Source organism: Heterodontus francisci, chromosome 20 (assembly GCF_036365525.1).
Source record: "Heterodontus francisci isolate sHetFra1 chromosome 20, sHetFra1.hap1, whole genome shotgun sequence".
In the NCBI taxonomy this organism is placed as follows: domain Eukaryota; kingdom Metazoa; phylum Chordata; class Chondrichthyes; order Heterodontiformes; family Heterodontidae; genus Heterodontus; species Heterodontus francisci.
The window spans coordinates 42,860,525-42,883,391 of NC_090390.1; the positions used below are offsets into that span (position 1 = coordinate 42,860,525).

Below are 22,867 nucleotides of genomic sequence, written 5' to 3' on the forward strand. Positions count from 1 at the left end.
ATTGAAGTATTTCTACATGCTATCCCAAACTTGCCATGATTTCAGCCCAGTTTTCCAGATTGGGTCTTTTTTAATTATGTCAAGTGGACTGCAGGTAGCAAGCATACCACAGACAGATCCTGCCACAGCTCGTCAGGGTATTGCCAGAAGCTGTTAAAGGAGCAGAAGCAAAGATCTTCAGTAACAATTTAGTAAGGTAGGGGTTGGTCGACTTCCCTGATGGGGCAGGGGAGGAGGATTCCTGTAGTCACTGATAGGGAGATGGCAGCAAGTCCCACTAGTTTTCAAGCTCTCGCTCCTACTGGTCCACTGGTCTGGCTGCAACTTCTATGAGAGTTCTTGTTATGTAGATAATGAGAGAGTGAAGATTGAGGCCAAACCATAAGTGCAGAACAAATTATTTTCATATTCAGACATAACTCACCACAAAGATTACCACCAAAGAATCACCCAACATTCGTTTGGATAAAGGGAACTAAATGTGAACAGTTCACTCCATGTTGTGCACTCTACTCAGTCTGAAAGAACTTTTTCCTTATTAACTCGTTATGTAACTATTTTCTAATTTTGTTTTCTTTCTTTCTTTGCAGTGCAATGCAATTGTCAACAGAGGGGCAAATGGATGCAGCGATACTCCTAAGCCTGACTGGAGTTCATTCCATTATGATGAACCAGTGGCACAGTACACTTCAAGACAATGCCATAAAGTTTCAGAAATTGTCAAAAAGTAAGTGCTTCAATGTTAATGTAATAAAATATATTTCAAAGTTCTGTCGAGAGGAATGGAGAATGACAAATGTAATTCATACCCAGATCGGCTGAGGCAGGCAATGTTACCCCTGGAATTTGGCAGTGGTTGTGATGGAGAGGATGTGGGGGTGGAGAGGATGTGAGTTTGGAGGCTCAGCTCAGTCAAATAGGTTGAACCAGAACCTTGGCCCCTAAGACAGTGGCCAGGAAAGGGGATGGAATCAGTGGTGAGAGTAAAGAGTTTGTGGCAGGGGCTGAAGACAGTAGCTTCAGTCTTCCCAATCTTTAACTGAAGGAAATTGTGCCTCATCCAAAACTGGATATTAGCAAAGCAGTCTGATAACACAGACAGTTGAGGGGTAAGATGAGTGTGGGGAGATTGAGCTCAGTACGGTTATGGTACATGTAGAAGCTGATAATATTTTCTAGATGATGTCACCAAGGGGTAGTGTGTAGTTAAGGAAGAGGAGAGGGCCACAAATAAATCCTTAGGAGACTTTAGAGCTAACAGTGCAGGAGCTGGAAAATAAACTATTGCTGGAGGTGCTCTGGTTACAATCAAGCTTGAGAAATCGAAGAGGGATAGTGCACCATAGTCGCAGAGAACATTTGTGACTTTGATTAGAGCCATTTCAGTACTGTGGAAGAGATAGAAACCGGATTGGAAAGATTCAAACATGATATTGCAGGAAAAATGGACATGGCTTTGGGAGACATGTTCAAGGATTTGAGACAAAAATAAGGTTGGAGATGGGGCAGAAGTTTGTGAGGACAGATGGGCAAAGAGTGTCTTTTTTGAGGGAAAGGCAATGAAGAGGATTTAAAAAAATAGAGGGACAATACCAAAGGACCATTTACAATGTCGGGTAGTATGGGGGCCAGGAAGGGACATTAGGTGGTTAGCAGTTTAGTGGCAATGGTACCAAAGGAGCAGGGTCTCGGGAACAAGATGAGCTCACAGAGGGCATTTGGAAAGATTGAAGAGAAACTAGAGAAAGATGGAGGTTGAGATCTAAGGCAGGGGAGGAACCTTGTGGGAGACTTGGTTTGATGGGAAAAGGAAAGGAGGAGATGCAGCAGAGACAGCTGAATGGATGATCTCAACTGGATAAAGGAACTCGGGATAGGGGAACAGGGCAAGCATTCAGGATTGGAAAATTTCTTGGCTTGAGAATGAGAACTAGCATGCACTGGTTGGGTTGAATGGCTTGGTTCTATATTGTAATTTCTATTTCCAATAGCTATACCATGTAAACTTTCTCACTAAGGACAAAAAGCCAATACAATTCTTATGGAAAAATAAATATTCATAAGCATGAAATTCAACCGTAAAACCTCAAACTATAAAAGGTTTAGATGTAAATTGATTGAGATGATCTGTGATCTAATTGGCAACATTGCCCAGATCTTGATGAAGTTTTTTTCAGACCACAACTACACATTTTCCAGAAGAAACGACTGGCAGCAATTTTCTCAGAAGGATAACAGGCTAATAAAATGAAGAGGTGCAGAAAACTGACCAATTTCTGTGGATCCATCCTGAATATGTTAACAGTTCTGTTAAGCATTGATTGATAGCTTCATGACACCTGACAGCAGCAAAATTAAGAAAGACAAATAAATAAATTCCAGTGTGAATCATGCAAGCATCAAGCCTATGTGCAAATGGTTGCACATTTATCTTCCTTTGAGAAAGATATTGTCCAAGTGTACTTTCACTGAACTCCACATTCCCAGCTGCACTCAAAAGGGGGCTGGGGTCCTAGAATCAACACTGCAGTGTTGTAGCCTTTGTTCTAATACAGTACACATTTGGGTGCAACTTAGTACTGCGAGAGTAGGTTTGGTGAATTTACTGTATGAAAGGAGTGAGTAAATATTGCAGCAACAAATCAGCTTAATGCACCTTCCAAATGTCTTTAAAAATGATTTATTAGAATCAGAATGATACAGCGCAGAAGCAAGTATTTTACCCATTATATCCCTGTAAGCTACCTCAACTAATCCCACTACCTTGCTGATTTTACATACCCTTGAATATTCCTCTTGTTAAGTAGAACTAATTCCATTTAAAAATGAACTCTGCTTCCACATTCTAACTATACTTTATGTAAAGATTTGTTTCCTAACATCTCCTTTAATTGTTGTTATTTCCAACCTGTAGAAACAATCCTTCACTTTTTGCCTTGTAACTCTTCATGATTTTGAACAATTCTTATCAGGTCACCCCTTGATAGTTTCAGCTGCAGTGGAAAAAAACATTAATTTTTCAAGACTTTCTTCAGAACTTAGTAAAATCTTAGTATAGTATTTCAAGAATGCTTCTATTTATTGCAAAATATGTTTTTAAGGACTTCTAGTTGGATTATGGACATTGATTCATCGGAAGCTTGAAGAGTGCTGAACTTTGTGGGGGGTTTTTAAAAGACGTCACCAGAAGCTTCCTGGACCTGGCTTGTAAATAGACCCTTACTGGAAGGCACCTTTTTGTAGATAATTGCCCAGTTTGTTGTTTTGATTTAGAGAAGATGTTTACAGAGAAGTGACAGGTCAAGATTTATAGGGGTCAGGAGGCTTGATTCTTGTGACATTGTTTTGGTTTTGCTTTGGACAGTGATTTGGAGTGTAAACTGCTTGGAAGACGGTTGTTTTTTGCCTGCCAAGGAACCCAGCATATCTCTTTCTCTCCCTTTGAAAGAAACCTTGCATATCCAGTGTGTCAGTCTCCTCTTTCCTACTGTATTTGAAGAAAATCTGCATATTGATTGTGTGGGAACTAAAACCTCTGTTGCCGCATTTCTGCTGGAAGGCCTGTCTGAAACCTCTGTAGCTGCAGTTCTTGAAAAGCCTACTGTCAAGCAAACCCCCCACCCCCCACCTGCCAAGTTTGAGGCACACATTATTTCACCACATGAACATTAAAACTTAAAATTGCAAGCCCCTGACCAGAAAGACATTTCCATAGTAACCAACAGTGTTGGAACAAGGGACAAAGGGCCATGCCCTGACTCATTCAACCAACAATGAACTTCTGATTACCAGACGTTGAAGGTGGGGGGAGCTAGCATTCCAGAGACTGCTAAGGTACAATCCACAAACCTCGCAGGAGAGACTGCTCCATATAAGGAACTAGTCACATGACTAACCTGCTGGGCAACCTGGGAGTTTTTTTGAATTTGAATTCCCAACAAAGGAATTGGAAGTCACGTGCTCATGGAGTGAAGAAGGCTGTGCTCCTGGAACTGAAGCAGAACCCTCTCTGCCTGCCTGCATCTCTTTCCCACAGAACTGAATGTTCTGAAAACACGTGAAACTCAAAGAGAGAAAAGTTTTCTATGGGAACAAGGTTTTAAGAAGACTACTGGACTCCAACGAAAGGAGCACTACTTACAAAAGGACTACAGTGAGCTCGAAGCACTGTAACAAGATATTGCCTCAAATGTTACAACTTATCTTTTCTTCTCTCTTTCTGTCCCTGTCTGCATGTGTATATTGCGTGTGCATGCTAGTGTGGGCACGTTGTGTATCCATAGGCGTGAACTGTATTAGAGTTTCAGTTTAAGGTTTAATAAATTTAATCTTCTTTAAACCACAGAAAACCTGTTTGTGCTCATTTCTTTGCCTTATAATTGGAAAGTTGTGAACAGGATTCACAAAGGGGGAGCTTAAAACACAGTGTGTTTAAAATTAAACCCTGTTACAATAAGACCAGATGAAGATAGTAACAGACCCCTAGACACCTTTCTCACCTAGACGTAACACTACCCTAACTGATCATCAACATTGCCTGGAAAGAACTATTCTAGGAAGATCCCGGTGACAGGTGTCTATACACATTTGGGATGCCAAACCAAAACAAAGGTCATCTTTCCATAGCTTCTTTCTTTTTCTTCAAGAATTAGCAAGTATTTAACCCAAGCATTTTTTGTAATAGAGCTCTAAAATACAAATCCCTTTATTTTTCCAGTTAACCGTTGTGCGTGTGTGTGTGGTGTGTGCGTGTGTGTAAGGTAAAAAGGGAACATTAATATTTCAAACTTTGTGTTTATGCTTTACTTCATTACTGGTTAAGACATGTTTTATAATAAACTGATAATTTTGTTGTTTATTAAAGAAACCTGCTTGGTGCATTTTATTCTGCGATAAAAATAGAGTCTATGATTGACCGTATCAGTAAGTGGGAAAAAAATTAAATATATGTTGTGACCTGTGGAGAAGTGGAACTAGAATAAACAGTGCACTCCTCCCACCTTGGTCATAACAGTAGCTACACTGAAGTTTCTCCATTGCTTTTGTGTCCTTCCTATAATAGGTGTTTGAATTGTACATACCTTTTTAAAATATCATTATTGGAACTACTTTCAAATTGCCCCACTGTAGCTGCAGGCCAGCAGCAACATGTACATTCCTTTGGCAGTGATCAGTGCTGTTCAATGGAGGTACTCAAGAACAGCTGGAGACAAGAAAAGGTCATTTGACCCATTAACACTTGTCCCTCTAGTATCCTAATTCTCCCAGCCTGGTGCCTAGCTGCATAATGTTTTTGTCTCTATGACCCATCCTTTATCATTTTTGATGCAAGTTCCTATACCTGTTTGAAATTTACTTTTCACTGATTCCAGGGAATGGGACTGACAGCATAGCTCTGTGGAGAGCTGGCATGGATTCGATGGGCTGAATGGTCTCCTTTGCCGTAAATGAGTCTATGACTCAATGATTTAGATGTATGTCATCTGATCCTACTAGACTGAATTATGTTGTTAATATCAGCTAAATGATAGTATTTCCTATCCCTGTCCTCCTCACAAGCCAAGATGGAGCACCAAACTATCTAAGAAGAACTCTTCAGGGCTAAGTTGAGAGCTGGCACACGTTATTCGTTTGAGGTCCAATGACATTTTCTCCTGTCTGTGATAGCTGTAAAAGTCTTACATAAAATGAGTTTGAGCTTTCAACTCAATGCCTCATGGGCTCTGTACCTGATTTGGGAATATTTCTTTCTATATTTGAATGGCATGAGGTGGAAGTAAAAGTTCCATTACTAAGCACTGACCTCTTGATCTGTACCATTCATCAAAAGCTATAAGTGTTAATGAACAAAGAATTAAACTTTTAGCCATGGAATTTGGTTTTAAATCATAGAAGCAGGTGATAGAAATTAGATAACAGGCAACGTGTGTTATGTCTCCTGGTTCCCATAAGTTAGAAATAACACTTTACACTTGGATAGGGAGGAGCTTTTTGTTTATTTCATTCAGCTTCCATGCTGCTTGGTAATGACCTGCTTGTAGACTGGTATAATGTATGTGTCATGTGACTCGCCAGTGCAGCCATGAATGTGACCCCCAGAACACTTACCCATAACATTTAATTCCTAGCTCATTAGTTCCTAGCTCTTTACAGATAATAACAATATATAACATCCCTCTTTCTTTAAACACAAAACTGTTCCAATAGTTAATCTTTAGTTTAGAAAAAAAGTTAACTTATAGAAATAAACTGGACCCCTTTTAAGAGTCTTTTATAGCATGCTTTCTTTTCTAAAGAATATTATACATGGTATCGCTTAGGTGGAAAGATGTGCCTCCATCTTGTAGACCTGGCATTCGTTACTCTCAGTGGTGAGTTGGCACACTGCACAGGTGATGCCATGTGTGTTGCTGCTGGTGTTGTAAGGGTTGTGCTTGCTGTTGCTAATGTTGTGTCACTTGCTGGTGACGTTGTTGATTTTCTCTCGCTGGATAGTGATGTTTCCAGTGTTGTTAATGGTCTTTTCTGTTTTTCCAGCTCAGGTATAGGTCGAATATGGTCTCTGTTCTTTCTCATTTGCTTACCGGTTTTGGTCTCAATGATATATGACCTTTGAGTTTCAGCTTCACCAACAACTTTTTGTGAACTCCAGGTTTTCATGATTGGATCCTGTAGATGTAGAGTTTGTCCTTTCAAAGTCACGCAGGGATTTAGCATGCTTGTTGAAGTGTTGATCTGCACTTACTTGTGCTTTACTGAGTTCAGTTTAGTTTAGAGATACAGCACTGAAACAGGCCCTTCGGCCCACCGAGTCTGTGCCGACCATCAACCACCCATTTATACTAATCCTACACGAATCCCATATTCCAATAACATCCCCACCGGTCCCTATATATTTTCCCTACCACCTACCTATACTAGGGGCAATTTATAATGGCCAATTAACCTATCAACCTGCAAGTCTTTGGCATGTGGGAGGAAACCGGAGCACCCGGAGGAAACCCACGCAGACACAGGGAGAACTTGCAAACTCCGCACAGGCAGTACCCAGAATCGAACCCGGGTTCCTGGAGCTGTGAGGCTGCAGTGCTAACCACTGCGCCACTGTGCCGCCCCTCATTTCCTCCTGGTCATTTGGAGGATGTATTTTGTTTGGCAGAGTTGTCTTGTAGTTTCTTCCATTCAGCTCTGCAGGTGATTTCATGTCAGCCTTGAGAGGTGGGGATTGGAGTGCTAATAAGGCCAGGTTTGGGTCTTCCTTCATCTCTTGGCATTTCTCAAGGGTTCGTTTGACTGTCTGGACGTGTCTTTCTATAAACCCTTGTCCCCATAAGTTGTGTGGTCACGAGGTGATGGTCTTGAACCCATACTGTTCAGCAAATTCCTTAAGTTCTCTGGAGGGGAATTGGGTTCCACTGTCACCTATTAATCTTTCAGAAATCCCTTGCATAGTGAACAGAACTCGTACTGCTGAGAAGATTGTTGTAGCTCTCAGGTCTTCTACTTTCCGGATAAAAAGGAAACTTTGAGTAGTAATCTGTGACTATGAGATTGTGTGTGAATAAATCGCCTCCTACAGTATGCCATGGCCTGGATGGAGCTTCAGTAGCTATCATCTCTTTCTGCTGTGTGTTTCTGTATTTCTCGCATACATTGCATGTTAAAAAAAAACATATTTGTGATGTCTTTGTATATGCCTATCAGTACACAGCTGATTTGGCTCTGAGTTTACACTTCTCCATTCCCATGTGGACTTCATGTATCTTAAGGAGAAGTTCTTCCTGCATTGTTTCGGGCATGATTATTCTGGATCCAGCTAGCAGAACACCATCTTCTAGTGAGATGTCATCTCTGATAAACCAATACTGCCATATTGTTGCTTGTCTCTGCTGTATCTTATCAGGCTATCCCTGGATCACTTGCTGAGACAGCATTGGTAACTCCTTGTCTTTGCTGGTCTCATCTCTAATTTAACTCGGTTTTGGTGGTGTTATGTTCATGAGGTGATGAATCTTTATACCTAGATTTTCTATTTTGTGTTTCTCCTGTGAAGACAACTGAGATAGGGTATCTGCCAGCACCATTTCTCTTCCTGGCTTGTATTTCGGAGTGAAATTATAACTCTGAAGCCTCAGGACTGACGCCTACAGTCTTGCTGGTGCTTTACATAGATTTTTCTTGTAGATCTGCTCCAGTGGATGATGATCACTCTCCACTATGACTTTTCTCCCATAGAGATATGCATGGACCTTCAAAATCCATACACAACAGCCAAAAACTCTTTCTCTATGTTGGCATAACTGGTCTCAGCTGAGGTTAGAGCTTTGGATGTGAATGCTATTGGCTTTCCCTCTTGTACCAGGACTGCCCCCAGTCCATTTGTAGAAGCATCTACTTGCAAGGTGACAGGTTTCTTTCTGTCACAGTATGACAGACTTGTCTCCTTACATACTACATTTTTGTGTTTGTTGAAACTTCCGTTGTGTGACTGTGACCCCTGGTACTCTACATCTTTCATCAGCTCCCGCAGATTTGCTGTGTGTTCCGACATGTGCGGTATGAAAGAGCTCATGTATTGAAACAAGCTAAGGAAACTGCTCAATTCTCTTGTCTCTTGGCTGAGATTCTTTCAGGACTCGGCTTGACTCTGTCAAGTGTGTACACAATTCCAAAGAACTAGCATTCTGTCACTTTCACAATGCATTGTCTGTGTTTAGCTTGATCCCAGCTTTCCTGGTTCTCTCCATGGCTTCATGTGGATGGTAGTCATGATCTTTTCCATCTCCACCATATATCTGGATATCAACTCGTCTACTTTATGCTGGAACACATCCTGATTCACTTTAAACCCAAAAGGTAGATGCAGGAATTTTTACCAAAGGGTGTGTAGAGTTTTGTCAACAATGAAAATTCCTCATCAAGCTTTACGTTTGAGTAGCCATTTATTGCATCAAGCTTGCTGAAAAATTTTGCCCCTGCCAATGTTGATGTGATCTCTTCCAGTGTTGGAATAGGGTAGTGATCCCTCCTTATTGCTTGATTAAGATATTTCGAAGTCAGACAAAATTCTTAGCTGTCCATTTGGATTTTCTGTAGGCTCTGTGATCTGATGATCACCTTCTTTTCTTCCATTTCATGGAACTCTCTCTCAAATTTTCCTTTTAGTTCTATTTGTACTTTGTGGGAGATGAATCACTGGTTTCATTGGTGGATCAATAGTGATGTGATATTCAAAATCTTCAAAGCATCCAACTGTCATATCAAAACACTCTGGGTACGTTTGGACCAGATCTTCTTTGCTTCTGCTCAGAGGGCGCTCTTCAATAGTTGCTGTCTTCAACCCTCAGTGTCACCTCCTTCACCTCATGGTTTACTGAGATAATCTGCAGCTCTTCGCAACTGCTGAATTCCGGGAGAGCAGTTTCAGTCTGTTCCGATAGCAGTCTGTTTCAGTGACATAGAACATACAGTTAAATTCTTTTCCTTTGTGTCCTTCTGATTTGGGTTGTTCCTCGCTGTCAAATCTCAGTTCCCCCATACGCTGTTAGCATGACGTTGTTTGGTTTCAGAGCACCTTTCCTTGGATAACCATTTTCTCCCAAATTTTCAGGAAAGATCTTCTGATATAGTCTGAGTAGGATGAGGCTACTCTGTTCTCCGGTATCAATCTTCACCTTCAGCTTTATGTTGTGGACTTATTTCTCACCCTCTTACTAATCTGAATGGTTGTGAGAATTTTTTTTTCTCTCTGGGAACTTACACATCCAGACATTTCATGCAGTTGTATGGTTCCTAGGTCTACCGTGTTCTCAAACTCATCATCATCTTCCAGGGGACAGATATTTTTGTTTCTTTTACTCATTCACTTTGTTGTTCTGTCTCTGGTGCTTCGTCTGTCACCTTCTTCCTTTGTTCTGCAGTGATTCTGCATCTTTTTCCAGTGATTGGCCTTTCCGGAAGTCCTGCAGACTGATTCATATGCAAGACACTTCCTTCTGTTTGTGAATTCATGTGGTGGTCCACAGCTCCTGCACGTCTTTCTCTCTGTCTGGTGTGCATTCTTTTGTTGCTGTTTCACTGCATCAACCGTGCTGTCCTTCTCTTGTCTTAGCTGAAGGCTAACTGTTTGGGTAGTGTCTTCATCTGTCGCTCGTAGCTTCATGTGGTCTGGCAGTGTCTACAGCCTGTGATATTGTGAGCTTGTCCTTGCCAATTAGAGCTTTTTGTACTTCAGGGTGTGCAGAACTCCAAATTAGTTGATCTATCAGCTGTGTCCTTAAATTTACATTTTTGGCCGCATTTTTTAATCTTGTTACCAAATTTTCAATAGGCTCACCATTTCCTGTCTGAGGCCTTGAAATTCATATTGGTAGATCTGATGATTTAATTTTGGCTGGAGATGGGTGCTGCATTTTTTCAAAGTTTTGTCTGGGTTTCTGCTGTTCTCTTCACTCAGCCTCCAGCTATTAAACAAATGTAATCCTTTTTCTCCTGCCCACAGAGGATAAGGCTGACCCTCTCCTTTTCACTATTGCCTTTTAGAAAACTACTGAATGTCAATTTGCACTTTTGGTTAAACTTCTCAACATGTCTCTATGACATCATCAGCTTCCCAATTCATGTTGCTCTGTAGTTGTACATATATTATTGTGCCGGTGATCATTTTGTTTTCATATGATTCACTAAGTTTTTCTCTCTTTCTCTCTCGCACTAATTTGAGTCATTTTTTTTCAATCTAAGTCAGCATTAAATTTATTTAAAATGTGTTGGGTTTACTCACAGACACGTGCTGCTACCATATTATGTCCCCTACTTTCCATAAGTTAGAAATAATCACACTTTAGACTTGGGAAGGCTGGAGCTCTTTGATTATTTCATTCAGCTTCCATGCTGCTTGATAAGTACCTGTTTGTATACTGGTGTAGTTTTACATGTCACTTGACTTTCCAGTGCAGCTGTGAATGTGGCCCCCTGGATCATTTACACACAATTACTTTCTAGCTCTTCACAGTAAATATAAGAATATATAGCAAGGTGTGGTAAATTGTAATGGAGAGGGTTGATGAAGGTAGTATGGTTGATGTTGTGTATTTGGACTTTCAAAGGGCATTTGATAAAATGCCACATAATAGACTTGGTGGCAAAATTGAAGCCTGGGATTAAAGGAGCAGTGGCAACATGAATGCAAAATTAGCTAAGAGACAGAAAGCAGTGGTGGATGTTTGTTTTTCAGACCAGAGGGAAAGTATGCAGTGATGACCTCCAGGGGTCTGTATTAAGACCACTGCCTTTTTATATATATTAATGACCTGAACTTGAGTATACAGGGCATCAGAAGTTTGAAAATGCCACCAAACATGTAAGTAAACTAAACAATGGGGAGGATGTAACAGTCTTCAAGGGGAAATAAACAGACTGGTGAAATGAGCAGACACAAGGCAAGTACAGTTTAATGCAGAGAAATGTGATGCGATATGTTTTAGTTGGAAGAAATGAGGAGAGGCAATATAAACTGAATGGTACAATTTTGGAGGGGGTCCAGGAACAGAAAGACCTGGGGGTGTGCAGGTCAAATTGAGAAGGCTGTTCAAAAAGCATATGGGGTATAGGATATCGAGGCATGGCATACAAAAGCAAGCAAGTTATGCTAAAGCTTTATAAGTCACTGGTTAGGCTGCAGCTGAATTATTGTGTTCAATTCCAGTTATTACATTTTAGAAGGGCATTAAAACCTTAGAGGGTACAGAGGAAATTTAGGCTATAGTATTAGGGATGTGGGATTTCAGTTATTTGGAGAGCCTAGAAAAGCTGAATTTCTCCTCCTTAGAGCAGAGAATTTTAGTGAGAGGATTTGATGAAGGCATTCAAAAGCATGAGGATTTTGATGGAGTAAATAAGGAAAAACTGTTTCCAGTGGCAGAAGGTTCGGTAACCAGAGGACACAGATTTAAGGTGATTGGCAAAAGAACCAGGGGCAAAACAAGGAGATTTCTTTTATGCAGTGAGTTGTTACAATCTGGTAGAAGCAGATTCAATAACAACTTTCAAAAGACAATTGGATAAATACTTGAAGGGGGGAAAATATTGCCTTGTTATAGGGAAGGGGGTGGGGAATGGAACTAATTGGCTTGTTCTTTCAAAGACCCAGCACAGGCATGATGATTCGAATGACCACCTGTGCTGTATAATTCTGTGATCTGTGAAATATAGAAAAGGGGTGCGGCCCAAACAGAATTTCCACTCTGAGAATCAGAGCCATACTTTGGATGAATAAACTACCCTGGATGGTTCAGATTGCAATTTTTTCCCTATTTTCTTGACATTATCCTATTTAAAAGAAATTGTATTATTCTGTTATTTGGCCACCTTCATGCACATTTGATAAAGCAAGTCAAATATCATGTAGCTTCCATTCTCTTTTCTTACATATATATGAACTAGGAGCAGGAGTAGGCCACTCAGCCCCTCGAGCCTGCTTCACCATTCAATATATTCATAGCTGAACTGATTACTCCACATTTCCACTTGCCCCTGAAAACCTTTCAACCCCTTGCTTATCAAGAATCTATCTATCGCTGCCTTAAAAATATTCAAAGACTATGCTTCCACTGCCTTTTGAGGAAGAGAATTCCAAAGACTCATGACCTTCAGAGAAAAAAATTTCTCCTCATCTCTGTCTTAAAGGCGACCCCTTATTTTTAAACAGTGATTCCTAGTTCTAGATTCTCCCACAGGGGGAAACATCCTTTCCACATCCACCCTGTCAAGACACCTCAGGATCTTATATGTTTCAATCATGTCACCTCTTACTCTTCTAAATTCCAGTGGATACAAGCCAAGCCTGTACAATCTTTCCTCATCATACCATCATTTCCTTCAGTAATAACTTACACTGCTGCAGTGATGAAGAAACTTGCAATGTTAACTGTTCTAGATGAAAGATTTACTATTGCAGATGGGAGGGCTTTTTTCTACCAACAATGTCTACCCTAAAAATGGAAGTTGGAGAGAAGTGCTCATAGCTTACACTAGTGAATAATAGCAACATTATTGGAGACTTACTGCCCAAGCTATATATAGCACAAAGTGGAGATTGTTGTATTCCCAATTCAAGAATCAAGAGATGCAAATTTATTTGAATTGAGAAACACATATACTGAGTACTAAGATGGATTCTATTTTATAGGTGTCTACCATTACAAAGGTACGGAGTAGGTTATTCAGCGCATTGAGCCTGTTCCGCTATTCAGTTAGATCATGGATGATCTGAACCTCACCCATTTATCCACCTTTGTTCCATTTCACTCAATACCCTTACCTCACAAAAAATCTGCAATTTTTATTCTTGAAAATTTCAAGTGACCCGATATCCAAAGCCTTTTGATGGAAACTTCCGGTGTCCCCCCACCCTTTGTGTGAAAAAGTGCTTCCTGATTTCACTCCTAAATGGACTAGCTGTAATTTTACTATTATGTCTGCTTATTCTAGAATCCACCACTAGAGGAAATAGTGAGCTGGATTTTACCAAGCCCTTGAAGTCGGGCTCCGTGGCAGGTGTTGGGGTGTGGGGCAAGGAGTGGGGTGCGGGGGGAGAGGCAACAGATTGTTCTGGCAGAGGCCCGCCATGGAGGTCGATGCCCAGAGGACCCGGCCCGATCCTCCTGGCGGCAGCGAGGTTCCGCGCCCCCTGCTCCCTGTCCCTGCCCACAACCCAGCCACTGGGCGACGGGACCTGGATTTAAATATGTAAATAACTGACATGTATAAATTTAAATCAACTTACCTTAAATCATCCGGGCCTGCTGCAATCTTCGGCGCAGCGGTCAGCACTCCCGCACCTTCAGTTCCCAACCTGGGGAAAGCTGGCGAGACATTTGTGAGGAAGGGGGAGGAGTTAAGATTTTCAGTGCAGGGTGGGGTGGGGAACAGGGTCAAATAAACATAATGGGTGTAGGGATGGTGGGAAGGTGTGAACTTTAAACTTTGTGCAATCTGGGAGGGGGACAGGTCAGATTTAAAAGGCTAGTGTTTTTTTGGGGGAAAGGGCAAATAGTTAATGTAATTGTCATTGGGGGGGTTGGGAAAGGGGTGCCTGCACACAAGCAGCTGACGACATTGTCGGGGATGGACAGCCCATCCCCTCCATGTGATTGGGGGAGAGGGCTGCCCCAGCTACTTAAATGAGCTGCCGTGCGGGAGATCACGGCGGCTCTTTGGTGTGCAGCCAGCACATGCGGGCCACCATTTTTTGAGTTGCAGCGGGCTCTTAAAATCCAGCCCAGTTTCTCTATATCGACTTTATCAAATCCTCTTATAATTTCAAATACCCTCAATCATCTAAATGCAAGAGAATACAAACCACGTCTATGCAACCTATCCTCAACTTAATCCATTAAACTCTATTATTTTGATGAATCTGCTCCTTACCCCTTTTAAGGCCAATATATCTCTCTTGAGTTTCAATTTTTAAAACTCCTAGGATTGCCAGCTGTGGTATGACATATTCCTGCAGATCCAATCATATGACATTTGATTACATGACATCCATCCAATCATACAATACCACTCACATGATGCTTAAATCACATGACATTTGATCATGTGACATTTGCCCAGTTTGAAAATATTATTGCATTTACCTTAGTTGAGTGTCTAAGAATTATGAAGTCCTGAATAAAATACTTGTTCTTATTTTATGGCAAGATGAATAATAATTTATAGATCAAAGAAAGAACACAAAAGAATAGAAAGATTTAAGGATAAGTAATGTTTAAATAAAAACTACTTCTGTGATGTTTCAGCAGTACTGACTACAATGGAGAAACATGAAGTAAGTACCACTGATTCAACAAACACATTGATATACTAAATTCCACATAACGTTTTCATACAATTATCACTTTTTACAATGCACTAAGTCATAAAAATAATAAAACCAAAACTCATTCAATTCACCAATTCCCAGCATCAGGAAGGTGAGGCACAGACCTCAGGGAGTAGCATCAAAGATGCCTGACTTCCCGGAACAAAACACATCCCAGGCTGACATGAACCCTCCTTCCCTCGAGTTTGTGTTGCTCTCTCTCTCCCTCAACTCGGAGTTTCCAGCCAATTTCATTGGCCCTAATGCAGTGAACGTCACAATTGGCAATGAAGCAGTACTTTTGAATAGCAGAGACACCAGCAGAGCTCAGGCAGTGCAGTTTGCTTGCAAGTTATGGCAGTCAAGGTATGGTGCCTGCACAAACTGGGCATACAAGGACTGTTTCTTCAGAGGCAAAAGCAGCAGTGTTTGGGAAACCAATCGCCCAGTGAAGGTGGGAATCCGAAGTACTCCAGATGGGAGGTCTGACCAAGCATCACTTCCTCATTTTTGAATTCCAAACCACTAGCATTTAGTGATTTGTGCACTTGTACACCTAAATCCCATTGCTCTATCCCCAAAACCTAGTGTATAATTTTGTTAGCCCGGTGGAGGCAGGTTTGGAAGTGAGCAGGTGGGAAAATCCCGGAAATTGTCAGGTCCCAATCCCAATGTGATCCTGCCCTCTTCTGGCTTCCCCAGGGTCGGATTGGAGAGTGGAGAAACCCCCTTGGATCTGTCGGGTAAGTAATTAAGAAGTGTTTGAGGTTAAGAAGCCAGTTATGAGCAGTTTTAACCCTGAATCCTGATTTCCCAGCCAGTGAACCTGTTTCCTGGCCTGTCAGCAACTCACCAGGGTCAGTAAAAGTGACAAGCTGTGAAGGCTTCAATTAATTATACTGAACAGCTCCTGCCATGGCCATTGAGAGACTGCTCCCGGTAGAGCAGGTGGGTACACATTACCAATAACCAACAAGGTGCCTGTCACTGGAGGGCCAACTCCTCTCCCCACCACCCTCGCCCCTCACCCCCCACTCTCTACCTCTCACTAAATTGTTTGCTATCTCCTCCTTCCAGAAGAGAAAACAAAGAGGTGTGAGTGCTTGTAATGGCTTGTGTGGAGAGGAGGACAGGACAACATTTACAGGGGGTGCCTGTGAGGCATGGATGCGAGAGCACAGTAGGCTGAGGGTGGGTGTTGGCTGCTCAGATGGGGATGTGAGGTGCCAGAGAGAGAGGAATGATTGGAGCTGCAAGGTGTGTTGACCTGAGGCGTGCTGTGCTGGAGAATGCTCGGCAAATCAAAGTGTGGTGCTTTGTACCTGAAACTGTTATGCCACTCCCCTGTCATGCCTGCCTGAGTCCTGGATCCTCTTGATGCACTGTCACCAGGTGGGAGGGAGCAAACTCCTGCTGCTGACTTCCTCGGCCACTTCCATCCATGCCTCCTTGGTTGGAGAGCTTATCCTCTTCCTCTCATCCTTGAGAGAGAGCTCACCTCACTGCAGCCCCTCAGATCCCACAGCAGGATATCCAGGTAAGAGTGAGAGACCTGGGAAACAGCCTTCCCAGATATCTTCTCCATTCCTGTGGTAGCTGCAGTCTTAAAAATCCAAGTACTGGTGAGCTTTTCTGATCTCTTTAATTAGAAATCCTTCCTTTGACAGAATGGATGCATCATCCCACCTGCTCGCCCTCCCTAATTGGTCGGGATGGCCGGAGGTGGGATGGCAATTGGTTTCCACTGAGAAAGAGCAATTGCTAGGCATGCAATTCAGACAGACAATTGGGTTCCAGACCCCAAAATGGCCCCACCGTTTCGGCATGGACTAAGGTGAGAAGATTCTGCCCCCAGTCTCTGATCATTAAAAAAAATTCCGATTTGTTGTTCAAAGTCGCCTGCATCGAACTGCATTTGCCATCGTTTTGCCCAGATAGTCTGCCCATGTCCTTTCGCAACTTTCTGCTCCCTTCCAAATGCATTGGAAAAGAACTAAAGAAAAATATCAGGAGCATTATGGCAGACCAATAATAGAAATGAATTTTATCCTAAAAGCTTCATCTTTTTGTGTTAAGTTTGAATACTTGCATAATCAATGTAGCCAAGACTTTATATTCAAATGTAACAAAGAATAACTTTTGTGGAATCAGTATTTCCCGAAAAGTTTATGTAACTATGACGAAAAAGCAGTGTTGTGCCTTTTTTTTTGTGGAAATTCACATGTAATCAATTTATGCTAGTTTTATGCTTAAACGTCACTGCACAAAACTTTCTTCAATCATTTGTGCCACTCCTTAGATATATCTGCCGAAACCCTGTGTCTCACTTACATAGCTCTACTGCCATTTCAAAAGACCAGCCCACCTAAGTATCCAGGAACTCCACAAATAATGCAGCTCAAGCAAAATCACCTGATACACTTTGAGAGGGAGACACCATGGCAGAAAACAGCAGCCCACTTGCTATTATACCTATTGCTCCTGCTTCATTTGGAATGGTTTTACACTAGTTTATATGTTCTGACATAGCCAAATGAGCTCCACAGGAAATTTCAGTGCAAATTCTCAACAGCAAAATCAGTGCAGAAACTGGCATCATTTTTGTGTAAGTGTTGTTATGACCGAGGTGGGAGGAGTGCACTATTAATTCAGTTCCACTTCTCCACAGGTCACAACATCTATTTAAATTTTCCCACTTACCGAAACACTCAATCAGATGCTCTATTTTCCCTCAGAATAAAGCACACCAACCAGGATTCTTTAAAAAAACAACATTAGCTGTTTATTATACCCCAAGTCTTCATCAATAGTAAACATACATGCGAATTGAAATAGTAAAGCCCCTTATTTTTATCCTAGCCCTCACACACACATTCACATGCACAACTGATTAACCGGGAAAAAAGGGAGTTTTGTTTACAGCTGTTACAAAGAAATAGAAGGAATAAAAGAAAACCTAGACTGAAGGGAAGACATGGATGTCCTTTGTTTTGGCAAGGTGTCTCAAAGGTGAATAGGTGGTGGCCACTAAGAATCTTCCTAGAACAGTTCTTTCCAGGCAATGTTGATGAACAGTCTGGGTAGGCTTTCAAGAGATGCAGCTACAGAAGGTTGCACATAAGTCTTTCATTAGGTGTGCAGCAACAAAGGTTTCAATTCTCTCACATTCGATGCAAAATTCCTTCAAAGATGCAAGGTTTCTGCAAACATGCAGGATTTCTTCAAATACAGGAGGCAGCAGTACAACTTGATGCAAGAATTCTTTAAAGATGCAGCGTTCTTCAAAGAAAGAGACATATCAGCTGTCTTCTCCTGGCAGGCACACAGCAACTTCTCCTTTCTGTTTTTTTGCCAAATACCCACTGGCTTTTTTAACAGTTCAAAATGAAACTAAAACCTTTCCGGAGGCAAGGTGTATGACAACCATAAATCTTGGTTTGTCATTCCCTTGTAAACATCCTCTTCAGAGTCACAAGCACAAACCCCCTACTGGGTTATTTGTAAACAGATGCTTTCCAGTAAGATTTGTTTACTGGTCAACCTTCTGTTGACCTTCCTTTTAAGAAAAACACCCAACGTTCAGCTCCTTCAAGATTCCAGCATCCATGGAATCTTTTTACGTTTTTACAAAAATAGAGTCTCAAGTTTTAACAAAAAAATGGAAACCCTCATAACAGTGTGGTCAAGAACGTTAGGGGCTTATGGCCCTGATTTTAATTTTGAGAAGGGTTTTGAGGAGGTGGGCCATGAAGTGCATGTGACTCTCAAGTGCATCAGAATATTTGAGACCTGAACTATATTAAATGGCGGGCCACAGTCACAAGAGGGTGAAATTTCGTGCTAGTTTGTTGGAGCAGTATAGGAAAAACCTCCTGAAAGATAAGTCACAGACAATCCCCAAGTTTCTCTGAAGCCTCCTTGGAGATTCTCCGAGAAGAAATCAGGGAGCAGAAGTAAGTTTTCTTCCCAGCTAGTGGGAGGGGGGGATCGCGAAACATGATGAGCACCAGGTGCTCATTGTCAGCTACAGGGTATCACCCCTTGGACTTGGATGGAGTGTAGGAAGAGCTTCAACTACCTCAAGAATAGCTAGAAAGAGTGCAACTCTTCTCACCTCTTTCAGTAACACATGGTAACAGTCCTTTCCCCCCTCCCCCAGCACTCTAAACACTCCCTCTCTTCCATCACATCAGTCACCATCAAGCACAAGGGCACACTATATCAGTGTTCATTCTCATTACAAACACTTATTCACCCCTTTCTTGCTACCTTCACATCAACCACTCGCAGCATTTTCTTCTTACTTGATGTCCTTGGCAAGAGAATCAAAAAATCCGACAAGCAAATTCCAAGTTCAGAACTGTGTTTGAAATTCTCTAATTACAACAGCACATGGATCCCAATAAACTGATTGCCTACAGTTGAGTGCTCCATTAAATACTGCTTCCAGTCATGTCACTCAGTTTGATAAAGCCAATTCCACTAGGTTTTACTCAGCATGCATGCTGGTGAGCAGGCCTTCTGACCCATCCAGTTAAATTGTGCCTAATAACGTCACAAGACCCCGATTTTCAGTTATAAATGTGTTGTTTCTGGTAAGTGCTTTTGCTACCTGAGTCAGCTTCCAAGTTAAATGGTGGTCAGTGGGTTTCTCGTGGTTATAGGGAGAACTTTAACCCACTTGGTAGATATATTGGGTTAAAATCAGAGCCTATGTTTTTTCTGCAAATGTTATTCTTTCCTTAAGCATTATTCAGGAGATGTTTAACTGTTTGCCTGAGTAATCCAGCATATTTGATGTCATTTGCTGCTTCCCATAGATTTTAAAAATATCATTCCCAAGTTCCTGTGTCTGCTGGGGAGCCACTAGGATGACTTTACTGATGATAATTATGGAGATTTGTTAAGGCAAAACGTCTTTATCAATTTTTGCTATTTTAGCAAAAAGAACAACATCAAAGACACATTTGGGAGTAGGAACATCATTACCTTCATTCCATGATGACTTTGAGGAAATGCTGCATTAATATGTGCAAGATACTCCTGGCAGTGTGTGATAAAAAGGCATATTATATCATTCACCATTACATTGGACTATATTTATTTTAAATGTAGACATGAATATCAAGGATGTCTTTTCCCAAGGTCATGTATTATTTTGAATATGTAACCACTTCTAATGCTTAACTGTCTTTATTATGTCAATTATAAATGAGCTATTAAAAATAAGTATTTAAGAAACCATATTGATTACAGAGTTTATAATTGGACTTGTTAATATTCGATTCACTGAATAAACTAAGAATAAATATTTTAATTGATGATGATGTTTACTTTTAGATTTGTTGGAAGTTGGCAAGACAACTGGTCAAACAATCCTTGAAATCATCAAATCTGGAACAAAAAATGCTTCCACAAATGATAATGAATTGTCTGCTAAGACACCAGATGCTTCAGGTATGTAAATGTATGTTACATTTAAAACATTTAGTAATGCTGCACAGCAGCATATGCAGTAGAATGCTTACTTTCTAAAACGAGTGAGTAAAGAAATAAAAGGATAGTGCAGCTGAAAGTGTGGCTGAAGCGATGGTGCAGAAGGGAAGGCTTTGGATTCCTGGGGCATTTGGGCTGCTTTTGGGGGAGATGGGACCTGTACAAGCTGGACAGGGTGCTCTTCCAGAGGACTAGGACCAATATCATGGTGGGGAAGTTTACTAGTACTGTTGGGGAGGGTTTAAACTAACCTGGTAGGTAGTTGGGAAACTGAGCTTAGATTCAGAGGGAGAGAAGCAAAGCTGAAAAAAGAAGGCAGAAAATTTGTGAGCAAGTATGGAAGTCCAAGGAAACAAAGAATAGAAAATAGATAAAAGGAGTTGTCCAGTGCTTAGTGATATGTACTTCAATGCATGGAGTCTAATGAATAATGCAGATGAGCTGAGGGCACAAATAGACACTTGAAAGTATGATATCATAGCTATTAGTGAAATGAAGGGCAGTAATGGCAGCTCAACATCAGATTGGATGGAGGGGGGGGGGTCACAATATTGGTTGAAGAAATAATCACAGCTGTCAGGTAGGATAATATGCTGGAAGGGGCATCAATGAGACCATGTGGATTGAACTGAGGCACAAAAGAGGGGCAATCACACTGCTGGAGGTACTTTATAGACCACCAAACAGACAGAGGGAGATAGAAGAGCAAATATGTAGGCAAATTGCTGAGAGGTGCAGAAACTATAGGGCAGAAATAGGGGATTTCAACTACCCTAATATTAACTGGGATAAATTCAGTATAAAAGGTGTAAGGACACAGGATTCTTAAAATGCATTGAGGAGAACTTTTTTAACCAGTACATAGCAAACCCAACAAGAGAAAGGGTAGTTCTGGACTTAGTTTTAGGGAATGAAATAAAAAAAGAAAGTGCTAGAAATACTCAGCAGGTTTGGCAGCATCTGTGGAGAGAGATGTTTCGAAGGTGAACAAGGTAAAAGAGACAAAACGGAAATCCTGTTGGAGAGAAGAGCAGAACTTCAAGGTAAGCATTCCTGGAAGAGAAGTGGCAGTGAATTAAGCACTAAAATAAAAGCAAAATACTATGGATGTTGGAAATCTGAAATAAAAACAAAAAGTGCTGGAAATACTCAGTAGATCTGGCAGCATCTGAACATCTTTAGGGAATGAAGCGGACAACATGAAAGGGCTATCAGTGAGAGAGCACTTTCTTGGTAGTGATTATAATTCAGTTAGATTTAAAGTAGTTTTGGAAAAGGATAAAGATAGACCAAGAGTAAAAGTTTAAATTGGGTGCAGGAGCAGTAAAACCTGAGTGTATTTGTGCATAAGTCATTGAAGATGGCAGGACAGGTTGCGAGCGCAGTTAATAAAGCATAATGTAAACAAGGATTTATTAATAGGGGAATACAGTACAAGAGCAAGGAGGTTATGTTGAACTTGTATAAGACACTAGTTCGGCCTCAGCTTGAGTATTGCATCTCGTTCTGGGCACCGCCTTTTAGGAAAGATGTGAAGGCATTGGAGAGAAAGCAGAAAATATTCATGAGAATGATTCCTGGAATGAGGAGCTTCAGTTTTGAAGAAAGATTGGAGAAGTTTGGACTGTTTTCCTTGGAGAGGAGATTTGATAGAAGTATTCAGAACATGAAGGGTCTGGACAGAGTGGATAGGGAAAAACTGTTCCCACTCATGAAAGGATCGAGAATGAGAAGGCACAGATTTGAAGTAATTGGCAAAAGAAGCAAAAGCGACATGAGGAAAAACGTTTTCACCCAGCGAGAGGTTAGGTTCTGGAATGCACTGCCTGAGAGTGTGGTGGAGGCAGATTCATTCGAAGCATTCAAAAGGGAATTAGACTGTTACCTGAAAAGGAATAATGTGCAGGGTGATGGGGAGAAGGTAGGGGAATAGCATTAGGTGAATTGCTCATTCAGAGAGCTGGTGCAGACACGATGGGCCGATTGGCCTCCTTTTGCGCTGTAACAATTATGTAATTCAGTGAAAGGCCAATTTTACTAAGCTGGCAAAAGTGGACTTGTAACAGCTACTTGAAGGTAATGTCACTGAACTAATAATCCAGAGGCTGAGGCTAATGCCCTGAGGACACAGGTTCAAATCCCACCATGGCAGCTGGTGGAATTTAAATTCAATTAATTAATTAATTCAATTAATTAATAAAAATCTGGAATTAAATGCTAGTGCCATGAAACTATCATTGATTGTCATTAAAAAAAACATCTGGTTCACCAATGTTCTTTAGGGAAGGAAATCTGCCTGGTCTGGCCTACATATGACTCCAGACCCACAGCAATATGTTTGACTCTTAACTGCCCTCTGAAATGGTCTGGCAAGCCACTCAGTTGTTGAGGGCAATTAGGGATGGGCAACAAATGCTGGCCTGGATAGGATGTTTCCTCTGGCTGGTAAGTCTAGAACAAGGGGACACTCTGAATAAGGGACAGGCCATTTAAGACAGAGGTAAGGAG

The 22,867-nt window shown here is 41.3% G+C and overlaps 1 protein-coding gene across 1 annotated transcript in view; it reads left to right on the forward strand.

The window, feature by feature from the left end:
- The window catches only part of LOC137380601 (cilia- and flagella-associated protein 46), a 453,149-nt gene that overhangs the window by 420,342 nt on the left and 9,940 nt on the right, over positions 1-22,867 (forward strand). The window contains exons 57-58 of the mRNA XM_068052672.1: positions 591-727; positions 20,204-20,320. Coding sequence (XP_067908773.1) covers positions 591-727; positions 20,204-20,320 — 254 coding nt within the window. The remainder of the gene's footprint in view (positions 1-590; positions 728-20,203; positions 20,321-22,867) is intronic.